Source organism: Phaseolus vulgaris, chromosome 10, assembly GCF_000499845.2.
Source record: "Phaseolus vulgaris cultivar G19833 chromosome 10, P. vulgaris v2.0, whole genome shotgun sequence".
Lineage (NCBI taxonomy): Eukaryota > Viridiplantae > Streptophyta > Magnoliopsida > Fabales > Fabaceae > Phaseolus > Phaseolus vulgaris.
In genome coordinates this window covers 29,626,778-29,650,032 of record NC_023750.2, presented here as the reverse complement: position 1 = coordinate 29,650,032, position 23,255 = coordinate 29,626,778, and the positions used below count along the sequence as shown (strand labels likewise).

Genomic DNA, 23,255 nt, shown 5'->3' with positions numbered 1-23,255 from the left:
ACCGCCCTGGTGGTCGGATGCGATGACGTGGCATCCTATTACAGTGTAGGCGTGTCGACAAGGCGCCAGGTTGACAGTTGGGAAGGAAGTCGGGAGGCACGTGTAGTCGTTGATAGTTTAGTTGGCGTGTTCTGATCTCCAGCTTACCCGAGTAGGCGATCGCCAGGTTGAGAACGAAGTCGCCGGATGCTGACTCGGGCGACCAGGCAGTCGGAGATCGCCAGAACAAGCACATCGCCGAAGTTAAAGGAGAAGCAGATTATGAAGGCGGCCGGCGAGACCACAGGGAAGGTGTATGAAGGCCCTACCTCGCCAGTTTCAGTAGGGATCGCACTCCTGAGTTAGCTATGCACTGGGCAGCACCATGCATAGGTAACTTAGCCAAAATGAGAGTAGAAGTAGCGCCAAGTCAGGGAGCCTCCAGATGATGGCACGTGTACGGTTGGATACGAGCCACGTGTCCAAGTCAGTAACTGCCAGGAGAGAGAAAATCACCAGGTATATAAGAGTTCCTAACAGATTTCCTAAGGTACGCGCGTTCAGTTCATACACTTTACGCTTGCGAGAGACAGAGCTGTTTGTGAGAGAGATTTGCACGGTTCCAGTTCTTAGTATTTGGTGATACCGCCACTGACTTGAGCGTCGGAGTGCGATCGGCCGCAGCGGCGCCGTATCGTTTCTTTGCAGGTTCTTGAGACAGATCCAGGGGAGGAACGGAGGTGGGAAGCGGCGCGCACGTCGATCCTTTGACGAGGCATTCTCCAGCGCTCCGGTCAACAGGCAGGATCATCAGGCGCCCACCGTGGGGCCGTGTAAAACGTGCTCCCATCCACTGCGTGAGTTCGTGGAGGTTTTGAGGTTTTCTGCGCGTATTGTGTGCTGGTGCGACCGTCGTTCTTGGCTTCTTTGAGTTTCGTTCGGTGAAGTTTGTGTTTTAAACCGTTCGTTTGGTTTTTCGATCGGTGGATTCGAGTTCTTTCGAGTGGTTGTTTGGTTCGCGGGGAAACGGTGGTTTTTGGTGAAGCTGCGGTTTTCTTCGAAGGTTTGCGGTGTTCTTGAAGTTCTTACGCAGTTTCTTGAATCTTCTCCGTTCGGTCGCTGATTCGTTCGTGGTTGAAGTGTTATTTGCTGTATTTCTGTGGTTCGCTGAAGTTGATGAGAAAGATGAGGAGCAATCGTTCCAGTCCCGTGGCTCCCGTCGCAGCTGAAGGCGACGCCGCCATGACCATGACGCAGATGGCAGAAATGATGCGCTCATTGCAGGCTACTGTAGAAGCCTCGCGCGTCGAGCAGGCCAGGATACATGAAGACCTGGTCGCCTCTCGCGCCAGAAACGAGGAGCTCAGCAAGGTAGCTGAGGAGCTACGTCGAGCTCTTCAGGAGCAGCAGGTTCGTTCTTCCGCTGAGGAGGTGGCACCGTCAACGCCGCCTCGTGTTTTCCCAATGCCTTTCATTCAGGCGATTACCGACACGCCAATTCCTATGAGCGTGGTCCCGGTTAAAGCTGTTTTTACTGGCGTGGAAGATCCAGAGGCTCATCTGACCACGTTCCACACACAGATGATGCTGTCAGGGGGGTCGGATGCTGTCTATTGTAAGATGTTCGTGAGCACGCTCCAGGGAACGGCGATGGAGTGGTTTGTGAGCCTGCCTAATGGCCACATAACTAATTTTCAGCAATTCTCGAAAATCTTCGTCGAGCAGTATATTGTGAACAAGGCACCGCCCAGGGTGTCCTATGATCTGTTTGATATAAGGCAGTACCAGGGGGAGTCCCTCAGAGACTACCTCAATCGCTTCGGAGCACAGATGGTCAGATCGCCGGCCAAGGATGAAGAAATGCTGGTTTATGCCTTCAAGAAGGGCGTGCAGCCAGGGCCATTCTGCGAAGCCTTGATCAGGGCTCATCCAGCGACGTTCGCTGAGGTCAGGCGACTTGCGGTGGCTCACATCGCCGACGAGAGTGAGGTCGTCGAGAAGAGAGGCAGTGTGGCTCCCGTCAGGCCACGCGCCCAGACCAGGATCCAGCCACAGAGGGTGCTGGAAACGGCAGCGACGGCCAGAAAGGATCAAAGGACTCGCTATCCTTACGATAGGAGAAACAAGGGAAGAAGCCAAGCGCGCCAACCGCCAGCACGCCAACAACCAGCACGCCGGGAATACAACCGCCCGCCTAAGCACAAATTCGTCATGGGACTAGCGGACCTGATCGCTATCCCTAACATATCTGCTAGATTGAAGGCGCCCGAGAAGGTGGGCGACAAGGTGCTAGGGTCGAAGCCGGATGTCTGGTGCGAGTTCCACCAGTGCTTTGGCCACAACCTGGACTCGTGTTTGTCTTTAGGGTACCAGCTCGACGATCTGGTTAAGAGCGGGTTCCTAAACGACTATCTGCTGGACAGAAGGACCGGAGGAGCGTCGAGTTCCCAGCCGGCAGGGGGAGAAGCCCAGCAGCACGAGATGCCTATCCATGGGGAGATCCACACCATTGCAGGGGGTTTCTCGGGTGGTGGATGCACCGCATCGCAGAGGAAAAGGTACGCGCGATCGGTGATGTCAGTAGACATGTTTGAAGATCACTCGCCCGAAGTGGACATTACGTTCACCAAGCAGGATCTTCGGGACGTTGTGCCTCACGACAACGATCCCATTGTTATTTCGTTGATCACGGCGGGGAGGAAGGTTCACCGAGTTCTGGTGGACCAAGGAAGTTCGGCAGACGTGATGTTCTGGCCGACTTTCACGCAGCTAGAATTGCCCCTTGACCAGCTAAGGCCCTATGGAGGATGCTTGTATGGGTTCGCTGGCGACCAGGTGGAGGTCAGGGGGTACATTGAGCTGAGAACCACGTTTACCGATGAGGCTGGGTCAAGGACGGAGAAAATCAAGTACCTCATCGTAAACGCCCCTTCAGCATATAACATCCTGCTGGGAAGGCCCACCCTTAACAGGATAGGCGCAATTCCATCGACTCGGCACATGAAGGTGAAGCTGCCGTCCATGGAAGGGGTGGTGATCACGATAAAGTCTGATCAGAAGGAAGCGAAAAAGTGCTATGAAAATAGCCTGAAAAACAAAAGATCAGTCAGCTATGTTACAACCACCCCACCTCCCGGTGTGAAGCCCAGACCGCCGGTGATGGAGGAGGCCGCCGGAAGGGACGTGGAGATGGTAGATGCTGAGCTGGGGGAGAGGAATGCTGGCCTGGAGGAAGAAGAGGCGCGGAATCGACCGGAGGAAGCCAGGGAGCTGGGAATCACCAAGGCGGTGATCGCCAGAGAATCAAGGCCCAAGCCTGTCGAGCAGTGGCTCGAGAAGGAGATCGGGGGGAAAGTTTTCAAGCTCGGAAGATCTCTGGAGGTCGATCTCCAGGACCAGATCACCAAGGTGATTGAACGGCATCTGGACGCGTTTGCCTGGTCCGCTTCGGACATGCCCGGGATCGATCCCGACTTCTTGTGCCATCATCTGGCGATGGACAACATGGTGAGACCGGTGCGGCAAAGAAGGAGGAAATTTAATGAAGAGAGGAGGCAGGCGATCAAGGATGAGACCCAGAAACTCCTCGCCGCGGACACATCAGGGAAGTCCAGTACCCTGAGTGGTTGGCGAATGTCGTGCTGGTGAAGAAGAGCAACGGGAAATGGCGCATGTGCGTCGATTTCACCGATCTGAATAAGGCTTGCCCAAAGGATTCGTATCCTTTACCAAGCATTGATGCCCTGGTTGATAGTGCTGCAGGGTGCAAGCTGCTGAGTTTCCTGGACGCCTTCTCGGGCTATAATCAGATCAAGATGCATCCCATGGATGAAGAAAAAACAGCCTTCATGACGGAGAGGTCGTGCTACTGCTATAAGGTGATGCCGTTTGGGCTGAAGAATGCGGGGGCCACGTACCAGAGGCTGATGGACCGAGTACTTGCACCAATGCTGGGAAGGAACGTGCAAGCTTACGTCGATGACATGGCCGTGACCTCGCAGGAGAAAAGCAAGCACGTTGCAGACTTGGAAGAATTGTTCACAACGATCGCCAAGTTCAAGTTGAAGCTCAACCCGGAGAAATGCATTTTCGGCGTGGAGGCTGGAAAATTTTTGGGTTTTCTCTTGACTGAAAGAGGGATAGAGGCCAACCCGGACAAGTGTGCCGCCATCTTGGCGATGAGAAGCCCGACTACAGTGAAAGAAGTCCAGCAGCTGACGGGTCGGATGGCGGCCCTATCCCGCTTCGTGTCGGCGAGCGGAGAAAAGGGACATCCCTATTTCCAGTGTCTGCGGCGCAATAACAAGTTCGCTTGGACGAAAGAGTGCGAGGAAGCTTTCGTCAAGCTGAAGGAATATTTGGCGAGCCCGCCGGTTCTGTGCAGACCATTGGCGGGAATCCCTCTCAGGTTGTATTTCGCTGTGACTGAGAGGGCGGTGAGTGCGGTGCTCGCCCAGGACCAGGATCAGGCTCAGAAGCCTATTTATTTCGTGAGTAAAGTGTTGCAGGGCCCAGAAACGAGATATCAGGCCCTGGAGAAGGCTGCATTGGCTGTGGTGTTTTCGGGCGAGGAGGTTGCGCCACTATTTCCACAGTTTCACGATATTGGTGATGACTGACCTGCCCATCCAGAAGGTCTTGAAGAAACCTGACGTTGCAGGAAGAATGGTGAAGTGGGCAGTCGAGTTGTCGGAGTTTGACATTAAATATGAGCCTCGAGGCCCGATCAAAGGGCAAATCTTTGCAGATTTTGTAGTCGAGCTCTCTTCAGAGGCGACGCGGGTTGAGGGAGATGATTTCCGTTGGGTACTCTCGGTGGATGGATCGTCAAACCAGCAGGGTAGCGGTGCTGGAGTCATATTGGAAGGACCCAACGGCGTGCTGATCGAACAATCGTTGAGATTCGCCTTCAAAGCCAGCAACAATCAAGCAGAGTATGAGGCGCTGATCGCCGGGATTCTGCTGGCTAAAGAAATGGGAGCCAGAGTGCTGATGGCTAAGAGTGACTCGCTGCTAGTCACAGGGCAAGTAACAGGCGAGTTCCAGGCTAAAGATCCACAAATGGCGGCTTACTTGGTGTATGTGCAGGAATTGAAGAGTTCCTTTGCCTCTTTCGAAGTGGTGCATGTGCCCCGAGAACAGAATGCCCGAGCTGACCTGCTTGCTAAGCTCGCTAGCTCAGGCAAGGGGGGTAGGCAGAGGACAGTGATTCAAGAAACTTTGAAGACGCCGAGGGCATTTGTAGCAGATCACCTGGTCCTTCAGATAAGCAGGTCGACGGAGAGAGCAGCGAGAAGCCATAAATCTTTGACGCAAGAAACTCTGAGATCGCCAAGGATTAGAGCATGTCGAGGAAAGAAGGTGGACGTGATGCAGGTCTGCGCCACCCATGAGCCAGACACGTGGATAACACAGTACAAGCGGTGCCTGGCGGACGGCCTCCTCCCGCTAGATCCAACAGAAGCTAGGAAGGTAAAGAAAAATTCCAGCAAGTATACATTGATTGATGGCGATCTGTACAGGTTTGGATTCACTCACCCACTCCTGGAATGTATACACGGCGAGAAGTGCACGAGGATTATGGCAGAGCTCCACGAAGGAATATGTGGAAGTCACGTCGGGGGTCGAGCTCTGGCCGCAAGAACTCTCCGTGCAGGCTACTATTGGCCATCCATGAGAGAAGATTGCAAGAAGTATGCCCAGTGCTGCAAACAATGCCAGCAGCACGCCGATTGGCACAAGGCACCTCCCGAGGAGTTGAAGTCGATCTATAGCCCTTGGCCGTTTCATACTTGGGGAATCGACATCCTGGGACCTTTTCCACTGGCGGTCAGGCAGATGAAGTACTTGGTGGTTGCGATTGAGTATTTCACCAAGTGGATTGAAGCAGAACCAGTGGCCCAGATCACCGCGCACAAGATCGAAGGCTTTGTATGGAAGAATATTGTGTGCCGGTTTGGAGTGCCTAAGCGCCTGGTATTAGATAATGGGACTCAGTTTGCGAGCCACCTGTTGAAGAAGCTTTGCGAAGAGGTCGGAATTCAGCAAGTGTTTGCATCCGTCGAGCACCCTCAGACTAATGGCCAGGTGGAATCAGCTAACCGAGTGTTGTTGAGAGGTTTGAAGAGAAGGCTCGAGAAAGCCAAGGGAGGTTGGGCTGAGGAGGTACCCCGTATAGTTTGGGCGTACCACACCACCGAGCAGTCAGGAACCCATGAGACCCCGTTTAGCTTGGTCTATGGGTGTGATGCCATGATTCCAGTTGAGATTCAGGAGAGCTCGCCGAGATTCCAGAACTTTGTAGAGGAAGACTCGAATGAAGAGAGAAGACTGAACCTGGATCTGCTGGACGAAGTCAGGGAGGAGCCAAGGCTGAAGGCTGAGGCGGTGAAGAGAAGGGTCGAGCGGAGGTACAATTCTAAGGTGATGCCAAGGCAGTTTGGAGAAGGCGATCTGGTGATGAGGAAGGCCCACCAGTACGAGATGGAGAACAAACTTTCACCCAAGTGGACTGGACCGTTCAGAATAACCGAGGCACTCGGGAACGGAGCCTATCGCTTGGAGACGCTGGAAGGAGGGGCGATCCCTCGTACCTGGAACGCCACACACCTGAAGTTGTACTATAGTTGAGAGCTTTGTAAGTAAAGACAAACACAAATGTTATATTACAATGTCTCTGTTAAAACAGTTTCAAGGGGGCACTCTTTTTTCCCTAAAGAGGGTTTTTAATGAGGCCACCCAGTAAAAGAAGAGTTTTCGAAAGTATAAGGTGTTTTCAGATTGCATATGTGTTATTTCCAAAAGTTTCGAAGAAAGACCTTGTCATTTGTACATGATTCAAGGCACGAAAAGATATGTCGCGTATTTTCTAAAGTTTTAAAGACCTCATCGTTTTTCGGCGATTAGAGGCACCAGTTAAGTTTTGAAGTCCTCATCGTTTTTCGGCGATTAGAGGCACCAGTTAAAGTTTTAAAGTCCTCATCGTATTTAGGCGATCGGAGGCATCAGATGGAAGACCTCAACGCCCTCGCGCGTTTTGAGGCAAGTTAAAGACCTCCTCGCCGTTGAGCGAGTGCAGGCGAGAAAGAGAAAAGGTCCTCCGTGTTTCTGGGAGCGAGAAGATGTAACTCCCGGGCAACGTAGAGGCAAGTTAAAGACCTCCCCGCCGTTGTGCGGGCGCAGGCGAGAAAGGTCCTCAGTGCATCCAGGGGGGAGGAGATGTACGCCCTGGGCAAGTTGAGGCACCGAATAAAGTCCTTATCGCCGTTGTGCGAACTAAGGCCCATCAAAGACCTCCTCGCCGTCGAGCGAGTGCAGGCGTGAGAAAGAAAAGGTCCTCAGTGCATCCAGGGGGGAGGAGATGTACACCCTGGGCAAGTTGAGGCACCTGACAAAGTCCTTCTCGCCGTCGAGCGAGTTAAGGCCGTTTAAAGTCCTTCTCGCCGATGAGCGAGTTCAGGCGAGTAAAAGTCCTTCTCGCCGATGAGCGAGTTCAGGCGAGTTTAAAGACCTTCTCGCCTGTGCGCGAGTATGGGCAAGATAAAATCCTTCTCGTCCTGAACGAGTTCAGGTATGGCGAAAAGGGTGGAAGAAGCTTGAAAGGTGGCTAAGGTAGGTTCGAAGAGAACGCCTAGCCAGCCAGTCTTTAAGCTCTAGGGTTCAGGGAGGCAAAGGAAGATCCCAAAAGGCATTTCTGCCTCAGATAAAGAAATGACTGCCAAAGCCTGAGGCTAAGGAAAGCTGGTGTTGCCAAGAGGTCTAGGTGATCACGAAAATTTCAAACACGGCGAGAAGGTTGGAAGACTTGTTTGTTAAAGCGGGTCAAGTGGGACGTTGTTTGAACCAATGATCGAACCACAGTTCGTTGCTTAGAACTTTTCTTACGATCAGGTTAGTGCCTCAGGGGTACAAGTTGTTTAAAGCGATTATTGCTTAAGTTTGAATTGGCTCGAAGCAGTTACGCCAAAGGTCATGTTTGCAAAATCGCTAAGTTAAACGCAGCAGAGTTAAACATACAAAGAAAGTAAAGCGCTCAAAAGGAGTCGGAAGAAATGTCCAAGTTTCGCTATTGAAATAAGAAGCTGTTCAAAATACGTGTGCGAGAGTTTTTTACAAAGTAAATACAAGTGAATTTATAAAGAAGCAGATGGGGTAGAATTGGTTGAGCCTTCGGCGGGAACGACCTTTCCATCTACTACTTCATTGTTTAATGACACCATGCTGAGGTCGAGATCAGGGAATAGGCATGCGAACTGTTCTCGAGCGGCATCAAACCCGGCAACCAGAATCTGAGCGAAGCTTAGCTTAAGTTCTTCAATTTGCTTCTGAGATCCTTCGACCTGCTGCTTAAGCTCCTTGTTCTGCTGCTCCAGCTCTTCGACCTGTTTTCGGAGTTGTTTGTTGGTCTCTTGAGCTTCAAGAAGGTCGTCAGCCACCTTCTTGGATTCTGTTTGGGCTTGAGCCAACTCGGCAGCCATCTTCACCTTCTCTCTGTTGGCCTCGGAGAGATCAGCCATGGCGTCATCTCGTGCTTTCTCTACTTGCCCAAGCAGCTTCTCACGGTCGATCGACCTTTGCTCCAACTTCTGTACCTTATCGGCGTTGGCTTGAATTTGAGCCTCCAGGTCGCTCGCCTTGGTACGTAGAGGCACGATTCTGCTTTCAAGCTCGACTTTTTCTTGGGCAAGTTCATGGACTTTGCGGCGAAGGTCAACAGCTTCCTTGCGCGCAAGCCTAAGCTCGGTGTTTAGGGCATCCTCCACTCGAGAATGTTCCATTTCCGCGAGCGTTAGGCTGAATGACACCTTCTCCACCTCGACCTTCATTGTGCTGTTCTCGGTCTTGAGGTTGTAGATGTCATCCTGTAGCCGCCTGGTGGAGCTCTCCACAGCTTTCGTTATGATTGATGGGATATCCTCTGCAATGGTTTTGAGTTTAGCAGTCAGAGGTTCCCACATCCTCGTGACCTCGAGGGATAGATTTGCAGCTTGGAGAGGCGCCAGGGGGGCTTGTTGAGGGTTCTCGTCGCCGCCTTCCTTAGCGATATTTTCAGTGGTTGCTTCTTGGCGTGGCGACGCAATCGGGGACTCGGTGATTAGGATTGGAGAGGTGTGAGCGACCTCATCCCCGATTGGAACGACTCCTGCAGCTGAGGCGTTGGAAGGAGGGCCCCCTCCTGCTGATATATGTGGAGTAGAGGCGCTCGGGGGGTCCTCTAAGAAGTTTGGCTCTTGAGCCCCAGTTGCAGGTGGCGTAGTGGCCAATGGAACTGCTTGGACTGGTGGTGAAGGGGCTTGTGGTGCTGGTGGTGAAGGAGGAGGAGCGGGTGTTGATGGTGGTGTTGAAGATGGAAGAGGGGGCGGGGCAGGTGGAGAAGATGTTGCCACCCTCTTCCTTTTTGTGACAAGGCCGTCCTCCGTGACCTCGTCGTCCTCTTCCTCATCCTCTTGGACAACTTGGGGGGCCTTCCGCTTTGGCCTCTTAAGGACCAGTTTCTTTCGTTGGGCGGGCGCCTTAGGCGGTGATCGCCCCTGGATGATGGCCTTCTCGACCGCTGAGTTGGGAACCGTCTGGGAGCCGGTCGCCAACCCATGATTGCGGGCGAGCGCCTTTAAATCGGCGAGCATGTTCTTACCCAACATGGTGTCTGCATGAAATGAAAGTGCATAAGTTAGCTCAAAGGAGAAAGGGGTAAGTATACAAGACAATAAGACAGCAAAGCAGGCATATGCAGAAAAGATAAAACCAAAGTCTTGTGTGTATTGCACAAGACGCCCAGAAACAATATCGGAAGCAATGACAAGACAAAGATGTAGCGTCCTAACCTATTTGAAATTCCAACTGGTCCTCAAAGAACTCGAAGGAAATCAGGGTGGGGGTCAAGAATGTTATGTGGGCATCCGCCACCCTCTTCCAGAAGAGACAAAGGTCTCTGTCCAAAGCTCCCGTGCTATCAGGACTTCTGGGCCTCCTGAAGCAGCTCTTGGACTCTTTTTTCCCCTTGTCCACCCAGTACAAGGGGAAACCGTCGAGAAGGGAAGGGTCTTTGTCGTTTGCGCGGACCTGGATGAACTTCCCCTTCCAATCCTTATACGACTGCTGGAAGATGGTGAAGATGGATCTCCCAGCAATGGCGTTCAGACTGACCCACAGGCGATCGCCTGGGTGTTTGGCCTCAAACAGAAATAAAAATACGTCCACTGACGCAGGCAACCCCAGGTGGGCGCACGTTACCTCAAAAGCTCAGACGAACGCCCAGCTGTTGGGGTGAAGCTGGGCGGCAGCGATATTGAGCTCGGTTAAGAGTTCCCTCTCAAATCGAGTGAGAGGGAACCTGAGTTTAACTTTCTTGAAGAGAGTGGTGTAGACGAAGCAGAAGGGCCCGTCGGCGCTCACTTTATCATCTACGCACACTGGCAGAGTGGCTGGGCAAGGTAGCACCATCATTCTCTCATCGTGCTCCTTGTGGAATGATTGGTGGGCCTCGTCCCCATTGGTCAATCGCAGAACCGCTCCCGCGGTGTTCACCGACGACGTTTCCTTTAAGAGGGTTGAGTTAGCCCATGAGTATAACGTCTTGAAGTCTGGCAGTGGGGTGGGGGCTCCTCCAGCGTTTGGTGGAGTCGCCTGGGCCAGAGTGGTTTGAGAAGACACGGGCCTCACAACCTGCGAAGAGGGAGCACCACGAACTTGCGAAGAGTCGTGTGCTTGTGAAGGGGGGTTTCGCGCTGACGGAGGGGGGTTCGGGGTGATCTTCGTGCGAGTCATGGTAGCAACTGCAAACGAAGGAGGAAGGAAAAATGATCAGGAGGGTTACGAAGGCTGACTCAATCATGAATGGAAGGTGAAAGACGAACGAATGCGAGTTCGTTGCGACAATCGGCAAAGCCCTAAGTCACGCAGAAGGAGAAATGGAAAAACAGACCACAACGTATGCACCAGACAGTTATAGGATGATGCAAATCGGTGAAAATGCAAGAAAACCCAGCAGATAAAGGAAAGTAGTTACCTTTCGATGATCGGGAGAATGTTAAGGGGAGTTGGTGATCTAGAGCGTCGAGGAACGTCGAGAGCTTTCGCAGAAAAGAAGGAGAGTGTATGCAAGTGTGAAGAAAGTGATGGAACAGTAGGAGCGTAAGGGGTTTAAGGGTTTTCGAACGGTTTTGGGAAGCGCTAACGGCAGATGAATATGGCCGTTGATGAGAGCCACGTGTCGAGTGATGCGCGAAGAGTTTGGTGGAGCGTCAGAGCAGCAGAAAGTACCACCACTTGGAATTCTGCGCCCATGCCACGTAGACCGGTGTTAACGAAGGTTTTTTCAGTCTTTTCGCTAGACAAGTCTTCGCTTAAGACTGGGGGGCTTGTGTACCGCCCTGGTGGTCGGATGCGATGACGTGGCATCCTATTACAGTGTAGGCGTGTCGACAAGGCGCCAGGTTGACAGTTGGGAAGGAAGTCGGGAGGCACGTGTAGTCGTCGATAGTTTAGTTGGCGTGTTCTGATCTCCAGCTTACCCGAGTAGGCGATCGCCAGGTTGAGAACGAAGTCGCCGGATGCAGACTCGGGCGACCAGGCAGTCGGAGATCGCCAGAACAAGCACATCGCCGAAGTTAAAGGAGAAGCAGATTATGAAGGCGGCCGGCGAGACCACAGGGAAGGTGTATGAAGGCCCTACCTCGCCAGTTTCAGTAGGGATCGCACTCCTGAGTTAGCTATGCACTGGGCAGCACCATGCATAGGTAACTTAGCCAAAATGAGAGTAGAAGTAGCGCCAAGTCAGGGAGCCTCCAGATGATGGCACGTGTACGGTTGGATACGAGCCACGTGTCCAAGTCAGTAACTGCCAGGAGAGAGAAAATCACCAGGTATATAAGAGTTCCTAACAGATTTCCTAAGGTACGCGCGTTCAGTTCATACACTTTACGCTTGCGAGAGACAGAGCTGTTTGTGAGAGAGATTTGCACGGTTCCAGTTCTTAGTATTTGGTGATACCGCCACTGACTTGAGCGTCGGAGTGCGATCGGCCGCAGCGGCGCCGTATCATTTCTTTGCAGGTTCTTGAGACAGATCCAGGGGAGGAACGGAGGTGGGAAGCGGCGCGCACGTCGATCCTTTGACGAGGCATTCTCCAGCGCTCCGGTCAACAGGCAGGATCAGTTACTATACACAAACTGTGTGAGTTGTGAGAATTGTTCTCCTTCTACTAGTCTTATCTTATGAGTTTTGGAAGCTCTCAAGTGGCGGCATCTTGCACTTATCTTGGATCAATCACCATCCAAGTGGGGTGTTATTCCATTCCATGGCTTCATTCACATAAGTTCTTCCTACCATTCATCTTCTAATTCTGTTTTTCCATTCCATTCAATTCCAAAATATCTTGTGTTGTCTTGTTCTTCAATTCTACCGACTGTTCTTGTTGTTCTTGTGTTTCCTTTTCAATTCTACACTTAATTCTTCATTTCAATCAGTTCATTTATTTTATATTGTGTTTCTATTCGGTTTAATGTGTTGTTCTTGCTTTCCTTTCAAATTCTGCATTCTATTATAGTTTCCTATTCGGTATTTTGTTGTGTAAGGAGATGACACTCATGTTCAAGAGTTTGGTTCATCATTTGGAAGGCATTGAACTTTATTGATGTTTCCTTAAGCCTCCTTATTTTGGTACTTATTGTGCCACACCTAGTTTATTTCACATAAAAAGACAAAGCACATGGTGAAAAGTCATCTCAGCGAACAATTCATAACCCCACCAAGGATCACATGGACCTCACCAGAGGAGCTAAGCATAAACCAACACACCAACTATTCTTCCTTTTGGTCTTCTTATAAGATACAAATATGTTCTAAATAATTTGGACTCTCTTTAGGGGTCCAAATAGCAGAGATAGGCTAGAATAAAGTTCCTTTAGCATAATAGGGGGTGTAGGCATCATTTTAGCTTGTTCCTAGCCCTTTAGGAAAACAATTTGACCTAGTTTCTAGAAGGACAAGCCTAGGGTACGGGTTTGACTTAGTCAAACCCTAGGGCTGCCCATTTTTTCCCTTTTCCCATCCTACCCCTCTTGCTTGTTTTCCAAGGCTCTTTCACCTATAAATAGGAGGTCTACCCATTGTATTTTACAAGTTGAATTTCAATGAAGTAAAGAAACTCTGCACAAATTGTGTGAGCTCTTAGTGAGGCTTATGCCCTCGTAGGTTTGTGGTCCTATCTTGAGTGATTAGGAAGCTCCAGTGGCGCCCAACACACATTCATCTTGGAGCACATCACCCTCCAAGTGGCGCCCAACACACATTCATCTTGGAGCACCCTCCAAGTGGCGTGATATTTCTCACCCACACTCATTCCATTCTCCTTCCACTTCTCCATTTCATTTATGTTCTTCTCTCTTTTTCTCTTAATTGTTGTTCTCGATTTTTGCCTCATGAATATAAGTATGGTGCATCATTTGGGAGGCTATGTCCACCATTGATGTTAACCTTGCCCACATTTTCAATTTCGCAACTGCATTTCATTCTCACCATATCTTGTTTTTCATATTTGCCTCTGTAAAGTGAACCTTCACACTTACTTAACCACTTGGTTAAGTTCGTGTCCAGTGGGAATCTTCCTTAGGTCCTCACCTCTAATTGTTAAAATCTCAACCTTAAGTAAAAGTGTCACCATAAATGAAAACATCTAAAAATCAACTCACATCAGGATGCCACATTATTTGGGGTTGATAATGGTGGTATACCATTGTACAAAACCATGCAAGATGTCTTCAAAATCATCCAAGGTAATCAATTATTGAACATCACAGTTATTCAACTATGGATGATGTAAGTACCTTAATAATTACATGTTATTTATTCGAATGATGTTTCATGAATCATGTCACTCATATTTATATTAACAATGTAAATCAAATAATTATCAACATGGAAAATTTTGATACTTATTGTTACCTTGAGCCTCAATCCATATAGAAGTCTGAGAATTGAAAACTTGATTGTCATACTTACATTCAAAGATGGATTCAATCATAAAAGAAGCATTTATTTTGCTCCTTTTATAAATGGGTAAGTAAAACTTGTTACATTTAAAGTTTACATAATTATAAAAATGACTAATGAAATGTTTTATACTAGGTCTCACTGACAATTGATGCTTATTTCCCCCATAGACAACATTGTTATCTGGTTTTGTTCACTGCATAGGAAGTCGGGTCAAGATATAAAGATTGTTTAGTACAAAGGTATGTTAATGTAAATTATATAATTTATTGTGAATTACTAATGATTTTTCTCTTTTTAGTGCAATCAATGTATGCAATGTCTTACATGGTAGGTCCATTTCATCATCACAAAATCTATGTTGGATTTATCCTAAGGTTATTCACTTCTTCATTAAAACTATTAAGTTTTACTTTTTTTTAGTTCAATTAAATTAATTGTTACTTATATTTCATAATAGTGCAATAAGCAACAAGGGAACTTTGAATGTGGTTACTATGTGATGCATTGTGGACCATACCACGTGCGAGGATTATAGAGTCTTGGGAGTAGGTGTTATGTGATTATAAATGCTTTAACTTCCCATTCAAGATATTTAAAGTTAGTACGAACACTAATATATATTCTTATATTTCTCAGCCTTTTGAAGATTCTGAGCCACTGAGCACTCAAAATCTTGAAAAAATCCATATGGAATGGGCCAAGTACTTTCTACAAATTAGTAATCAAAGCATGCAATGATTTGTTACTTTCTAACATATGTACATTTTCATTAGATGTAAGTTATACAATTTTGATTAGTTTCAATAGAAATATTTATATTTCTCTACATATACAAATCAATTTGCCTGGTATTTTGGTTTTATTATATTTACAGGTTATAAATTTGGGTAAAAGAATATTTCACTTAAAAATGAGCTCCAGAGGCCCATATTACACCGGTTATGAATAACCGGTGTATTATTGGCCTCACTTATCAATCAGAACTGGCTTTATATTACATCGGTTACTCGAGTCAACCGGTGTAATAGAGGGGCTTACCAACTGCACAAATAAACCCCTATATTACACTGATTGGCTCGAGTAACCGGTGTAATATATGACCACATATAACACCGGTTGAGGAGTCGGTGCTATATGTAATTCACATTTCACAACACCCACATCAACACCGGTAGCAGGACTGGTGTAAAATGCCTCATAAAACCGATGTAAAATACTATTTCTGCACAAACAGGTTAAATATTTGGTTTTGTAAAGTTTGTGAAAATGAATGATTCAGAATTCCTTGAAAACAATTGAATAACATTTAGATATGAAATACGAAGATTCATGTAAGAAGCCAAAATATCAAAGAATGCAAAGGAATCATAATGAGTAAGAAGGGAAAGTAGAGAGAATGGAAGAGTTAAAATCAAGGAACCGTGGAGTGTTGGAGATCCCACATCGTATAGATATTAGGATATTTCATAGTATATAAGTGGGTGCAAACCTTACCTTATAAGCCAATTTTATGAGGTTGAGTTAGGCTTAAAGTCCACTTCTTAATATGTTATCAGAGCCATTTAAAGCCTATCCTAGCGAGAGTTTGTTGGGCCTATTGTGCCACTCACTATCGGGTCGTTATCGGAACACCAATAAGTATATTGTCCAACACACGTGTTGAACATGGGAGCTTTGATGTTTCAAATCCACATGATGCCTGAAGTTGTGCTGCTTTCAGGGTTTGGTTTTAGATTAGGATGTTTAGAATCTTTGTTAAGATTAGTCCTTGAAGCTCACACAAAGCTTGATCAAAACTGTTTTAAGCTAAGTGTTTTTCCAAGCAAAGGGAAAACAATCGATTGATTTGTCGAAATAATCGGTTGTTTGTCACTTAGCTAGATGGAAGTTTTGAAACTATTTTTTGAATCAGTTGTGTATCTGATTGACTCATTCAACCGGTTATCGTGGTTTTAACCGGTTAAATATGTGTTTTCATAACAGTTTTTTGAAAACTTGTTTTAATTGATTTGGTTGTTCAAAACTGCCTACAACGGCTGCTTTTCTAAGGCTATAAATAAAGCTTTTGTTCAAATCAAAATATATAATAAATACAACAAGTATTCATTCAGATTTGAGAAAGAGATTTGGTTTTTGAACGTGTTTTCAAAAAGAGAAAGAGTGCTTTTCAAACTTTGTTGTGGTGACAAATGTTGGCCATAGGATCCCTGGTTTTGTAAATCCAGGTGTTTTCTATCCTTGCTTAGTATCTTGTAATTGTACTTTGTTTACATACTGTTAGTGATTGAAATTCTGTAAAGACAGAGGTTGATCTGTCTTGACGTGTTAAGTGTTGCAAAGGGGGTGAGTAGGCTTTGTGGGATTCAAAGTCACCTCTTTGTAGTGTGTGTTGTAATTTGTGTTCATTGCTAGTGGAAACTCAGAGGATTGTTTGAGAACTGAATGTAGGTCAAGGATTGAGTGAACCAGTATAAAACCATTGTGTAAATCTCTCTTTCTCTCAAACTCTCTAACTGTTTGATAATTTTGTTGCTATAAACAACCGATTAAAACACAGTTTTAATCAATTAAAATTTTGATATCAGTTTTTGTTGGATTGTTTGATTGCCTTCCTTAAGTGTTTATCTGAGTTGTTTGTTAAAGATTCATTCTAAACCAAGTATTTGCGAAAATCTTTTATAAAACAATTCATCCCCCCCCTCTTGTTTAAGCCATAATTTCTTACAATTGGCATCAAGAGCTAGGTTCTAGAAAATTACTCAAGTTTTTGTTTCTGTTTTTATGAAAAATCTTTTTGATGGCTGACAAAATGCCTTTTGAGGAAGGTGCTTCCATAAACAGACCACCACTGTTTTGTGGGGTTAATTACCAGTTTTGGAAGGTAAGAATGAAAATCTTTGTGCACTCAACTGATAAGGGTATTTGGGAATCAATTGAAAATGGTTCGTTTATACCTCAAGTCAAAAGAGATGAGGTTTTAATTGATAAACCTTCATCTGAATGGACTATGGCTGAAAGCAAAAGATCTAAGTTTGATTGGATTTCCAAGAACATAATAATATACGCTTTAAGCTATGATGAATTTTTCAAGGTCTCACAGTGCAGCTCTGCCAAGGAAATGTGGGACATCTTAGAAGTCACACATGAAGGTACAACTGATGTCAAGCGAGCTAGGAAGCATGCTCTGATTCAAGAGTATGAACTCTTCAGGATGCAAAAGGGAGAATCCATCTATGATGTGCATAAAAGGTTTTCTCATATTGTTAACCATCTTATAAGTCTTGTTAAGACGTCTTGATACTAAAGTGTCTTGATAGAACATGGCAGCCAAAACTCACTGCCATCTCTGAATCAAAGGATCTCACCTCAGTGTCTGTTGCATCTCTTTTTGGTAAGCTTAGAGAACATGAGCTTGAAATAAATAGGCTTGCTATCTAAGAGAGTGAAGACAAGCACAACAAGAGCATAACTCTTAAGGCTTGCAAACAACAACCAGATTCCAGTGGAAGTGATAAGGAAAACATAAGTTTGTTATCAAGAAAATTTAGCAAATTCTTGAAGAAAAGACAAGCTTCTAAAAGGTATGGTTAAAAGAAACCTAGTGAATTTAATTCAAATAAATATACTTGTTATGGCTGTGGAGAACAGGGTCATATCAAGGCTTAATGTCCCAACAATGATGTCAAAGAAAATGGAGACTTCAAGAAGGAGAAAAAAGGGAAAAGCTAAGAAGGCCTGTGTAGCATGGGATGACAATGATGTCTCATCTTCAAGTTCTTCAGATGATGAGGAAGCTAATCTGTGCCTTCAAGCTTCAGTAACAAGTAACATGATTTTTACTTCATCGAGTAAAGGTAACACTTACTATCAATTGCTTGATGCTTTTAATGAAACCCATGATGAAGCCAACTGATTGGCACTTTTTCTCAACCAGTTGAAAGGTCTGAATAACTGGTTGGAAGACAAAGTTAAATCTTTAGAGGAAGAGCTGAGAAAATCAAAAGAAGATTTTGAAAACCTTGATTTAGTTTACAAAAATTCTTCTTGCAATTGTGAGTCAAATATTTGTGAAAATTGTGAAATTGTTGAGAAAAATATTCACTATCTTTTGAAAACCTTGGACAAAATAACAACTGGAAAGTCCAATTTTAAAGATGTTCTTGCATCTCAAAAATGTGTTTTTGGAAAAGTTGGTTTAGGCTTCTATCATCAGAGCAAGAAAAATAAGATTTCAAAACCTTTTTCGCATGTTCCACAAAAACAATTGGTTAAAAAGACATTTCAACCGGTTGTAACCGATTGTTACATGCTTCTATTGCATGAAGAAAGGTCACTTTGTCAGGTACTGCAGGTTTTATAAATCCCTTGTGCCTAAAGGCATCTTTAAATGGATTCCTAGATGTATTGTTGGTTCAAAAGACAAATCTAACACAGAAGGTCCCAAATTTTTTAAGGGATCAAATCTTGTAATTTGACAAAGTTTTGTTTTGAAGAATTTTGACTTTGCTTGAAGGTTCAGTAAGGATAAGACCTCAAGAGGATTTCTGTAAATATCAAAGTCTAGTGTTGATTTCATGAACTACCTGTATTTGTGTATTCTAAAATCTGAGAATGTAGCTCTTATTCTTTTCATTGTTAAAAAAAAATGTTCTTAAATCCAATTCACTGATTATACTCTTTTGTCTGGATTGTAATTACTCTGTACTTCATCTGTCTCTTATAAAATTGATATCTTGTGAACGTTGTAAGCAATAATGATTGTATACAACATGAGAAATTGAAAAACTATTTGTTTTCATCAGTACAAAAATTCAACTGATTGTTTCTTTGAAACAATAGATTGTTTCTTCGAAACAATAGATTGTTTTCTCTATAACAAACACTGGGCAAATCTGTTTTTAAATTTTAAATTCTGATTTGAGATTTTGTTCAACCCAGTAATAACTATGGTCAACATTTCTTTAATTGCCTGTTTAAACACAATTCACCTCTGCCACATTTGCGTTTAATGAATCAGATTCCTCAAATCTTGAAAATCAAAATTGCCTTTAATGTTTGATCAAAATCACATGTGAATCTGTACCTTTCTAATTTGATTGACAATGTCAGCTTTATGGTTCAGATTTGATTCATTTTTTATGTTGAAAACAGCCAGCTTTGACCAGGTTTTTTAGTTATAAAAATAAGTGCATTCAGCTGCAGTTTCTCACACACACAAAAATTTCTTCTGAATTGAGCAATGGCTGGAACTCCTCCCTTAGCTAAGAGAATGAAATCCAGGGGTGTTAAGAGTAGTGTAAAACTTGAAGGGTGGTTTTCAAGTGATGTTGATCTCATAAACAAGTATCTAATTGAAACAAGTAGAAAGAGTGTCAACACACCCAAGGTGGTCTCCTTCACTTGGATGAAGCAGCAAAAGTTGGGCTCTATGAGAAGTATCCTCAAGGAGCGAAGACTGAAAAGACTCATAGAGCTCACTAGCAACATATATCCAAATTTGGTGAAGGTATTTTACACAAACCTTCAATTTAATGGTGACTCACTTGTTTCACATGTAAAAGGTATAAATATGGTCATCACAAGTGATGTATGGGCTGTTGTGACTAGGCTGAAATCCTCTGGACTGAGGATCAATAGAGGAAACCTTGGAGTTGTTGAAGAGTTCAACAAAATACAGTTCTACAAAGGTTGTCTCAAGAATCCCCACTCCAAAGTGAGGAATTTTTCTGTTGGTGGACTAAAGCTTGATGAAAGGCTTGTAGCCTTCATAATTTCATGGATTCTCACACCTAGGGGGAGCAATCACTCCACTCTCTCTAAAGAAGATTTCTTGCTGATCTACGGTATCATGAACAAAGTGAAGATCAATTGGATCCACACAATCAAAGAGAACATTCAAAAGTCCACGAGGTTATGTGATTTTCATTATCCCTATGCTATTTTGATCTTTAAGTTTCTTCATTATTTTGAAGTGAATATAGAAGGAAAGCTAGCTGAGGTAATCAAGCCCTCTAGTGAGATCAATAGTGGATCCCTATGTAAGATGGGATTTACTAAAATTGGTGGAAGTTGGGTAAGCAAGGATGGTGACCAAACTGGCCCAAGTGGAACGAATGAGGGTGATGAACCTGAGGAGGCAGCAATGTAATATGAACCAGCTGCTTCGACTAAAGAGGATGATCATAATGACACCAACATGGGAGAAAGGATGACTACAATGTCACCTTTTGAAAGGTTTATGATCAATTGTATGGACACCTTTGCTGAGAATCAAATGAACCTCTGTGACATTTGTGAATCAAGGTTTAGCAACATGGATACACGCTTTTCAACAATGGATGAGCAAATTGAAGAAGTCCAGAGACAGATTTTGGAACTACAATTTAAAAGGGAGGATAGTACTTCATTCTAGTTCATTGCTTTCAAATTTCTTTTTCCTTATGTTGTTTTTTAATCCTACCATTTGTCTATTTGATGAGACAAATAGGGGGAGAAGTATTGGTCTATAATGTTCTATAATGTTTAGCACTTATTCTGGTTTGAACATTGTTATTATAAACTACTTTAACTGGTTTAAATTTGAAGTATGTTAAATTGTTATTTCTGATATACATATTTTTTCAACCGGTTATTCCTGTGATATAACCGATTGTTTATCTGTTCTGCACCTATGTATGTGTGTTGCTGGTTTCTCAACTGATTTGGCTGATGTTGCTGTTTTGGAAATCACCAAGAGAGATTTGGTTTCTGGTGCTTATTTGTTTTGGATTAGATCACCCTGTGTTTCTGTGTTTGTTTAATGAATGCAGGTTGAACAAATTCTAACAAAAAACATTCCTAAAAGCATCACAAGGATTTGTCTCCATCAAATAAGGAGAGATTGTTGAACATGAGAGCTTTGATGTTTCAAATCCACATGAAGTCTGAAGCTGTGCTGCTTTCTAGGTTTGGTTTAGATTAGGATGTTTAGAATCTTTGTTAAGATCAGTCCTTGAAGCCTACACTATGTGTTTCTCCAAGCAAAGGGAAAACAACTAAATAATTTGTCGAAATAATCAGTTGTTTGTCACTTAGCTGGCTGGAAGTTTTGAAACTGTTTTTTGAATCAGTTGTGTAACTGATTGACTCATTCAACTGGTTAAATCGTGGTTTCAAATGGTTAAATGTGTGTTTTCATAATAGTTTTTTGAAAACTTGTTTTAATTGATTTGGTTGTTCAAAACTGCCTACAACGACTGCTTTTCAAAGGCTATAAATAAAGCTTGCGTTCAAATCAAAATATATAACAAATACAACAAGTATTCATTCCGATTTGAGAAAGAGATTTGGTTTTTGAAAGTGTTTTCAAAAAGAGTTGTGGTGACAAGTGCTGATCATAGGATCTTTGGTTCTGTAAATCTAGGTGTTTTCTATCCTTGCTTAGTATCTTGTAATTGTACTTTGTTTACATACTGTTTGTGATTGAAATCCTGTAAAGACAGAGGTTGATCTGTCTTAAGGTGTTAAGTGTTGTAAAGGGGGTGAGTAGGCTTTCTGGGATTCAAAGTCACCTCTTTGTGGTGTGTGTTGTAATTTGTGTTGATTGCTAGTGGAAACTCAGAGGATTGTCTGAGAACTATATGTAGCTCAGGGATTGAGTGAACCAGTATAAAACCATTGTGTAAATCTCTCTTTCTCTCAAACTGTTTGATAATTCTGTTTTAACCGATTAAAATTCTGATATCTATTTTTGTTGGATTGTTTGATTGCCTTCCTTAAGTGCTTATCTGAGTTGTTTGTTAAAGATTCATTCTAAACCAAGTATTTGCGAAAATATTTTATAAAAAAATTCACCCCCCCCCCCTCTTGTTTAAGCCATCATTTCTTCCGGCACGAGCTGTCACTCTCGGCATGAGAGGGGTGTGCTGGAAATCTCACATAGACTAGAGATTATGATATTTCATAGTATATAAGTGATTGCAAACCTCACCTTATAAGTCGATTTTATGAGGTTGACTTAGGCTTAAAGTCCACTTCTTCATATGTTCCTATAACAAAGTGTAGAGAAAAAAAGATCAAATGTATGCTTAAGTGGTGAAGGGAGGAAAAGATAGTGAAAATAATAAGGAAAAGGTGTAATGGTATGAAAATACTCGTGAAGGAGGAGGAGAAAGAATGTGCTTACACCAAGTTATATTGGGAGGATGAACAAAAAATAGACAATATTAGAGAAAACTTCATTCTCGATGGTTTTGAATTCTGTATTCCTAAGGTATGTGGGAGACAATGCAATGTTGTTAACGAATGAAGGGAAACAAAGTATTGAAAAGGATATAAATGAAAATCAAGGATGGATGTCAAACATGTTTGACTCAATTACAACATGGAACAAACATACTAGTTTTGGAAATGGAAGGACGTATATGAGATGTAAGGGATTCTAAAATCTCTATGGGGATGGAATGTTTTAAGAAAGTTGTTACAACTATTATTACTCTAATATCTATAGACATAGCAATTGAGGAGTGGAAAGAACTTAAGTATGCAAGATTGAACATACGATTGTGAATTAAATTCGAAGCAACGGTAGGCTTACGTAAAAAAAATAAAATTAAATGTATTAATAACTGAAAATAATGAAAGAAAGTTGTATCATCGGTACCAATGACCAAATGACATTATTAGGCGACGTTGGCGAATGTCCACTTGATTGGAAGATCGAACTACACGGATAATATGGTCTAATTTGATGATTAGGGAACCAACAACTATTTTTTTGCAGGATGCAATTAACCTCATCAAAGGTACAAAATCGTATTTTAACACCGAGATTAGCTTTGCGACCTACTCTAATACAGGCCCAAAACTGAAGGCACGTTACGACCCTATAAATATACACTACACCCGGGTTGTCCAAGACTGAATACAGTGCTATAGAGAACGACAAGTGCAGTTAGCAGCCGCAAAAGTACGCCTTCCGGCCCATACAAAAACAATTGACGTCCACCGTGGGACCGAAAGGGAGCAAAGAAAATGTTATGGTAACTATGAGAAGTCGAGCCAACAGACCAGAAGGAGCAATGAAAACACAAGCATGTAGCCCTGCTCACGACCCTCTAAAACGAAGTGGTCGTGATACAAAGGAGGAGTGAAGAGGAAATTTGAGTCCTCCAAAACGAGAACATGGAAAGGAGAAGAAGATTAACCAAAATATCACTAACACCTCAAAGGAACGAAGTCAAACAGGAAGAAATTCCCAAGACCACACCGATTTTGTTCTCGTATACAACGACCTGACCAAT

General features: G+C 44.3%; 1 protein-coding gene across 1 annotated transcript; it reads left to right on the top strand.

Annotated features, from left to right (window-relative positions):
• Window positions 1–16,783: 16,783 nt before the first annotated feature.
• LOC137817870 (uncharacterized) lies at window positions 16,784–17,272 on the top strand. Its single transcript, XM_068621096.1, has one exon. The coding sequence runs from the start codon at window positions 16,784–16,786 to the stop codon at window positions 17,270–17,272; it is 489 nt and encodes a 162-aa protein (XP_068477197.1).
• The last annotated feature ends 5,983 nt before the right edge of the window (window positions 17,273–23,255 follow it).

Excerpts from the sequence above, each read along its gene's own strand:
- LOC137817870 (XM_068621096.1), top strand. The coding sequence starts at position 16,784 with ATGCCTTTTGAGGAAGGTGCTTCCATAAACAGACCACCACTGTTTTGT.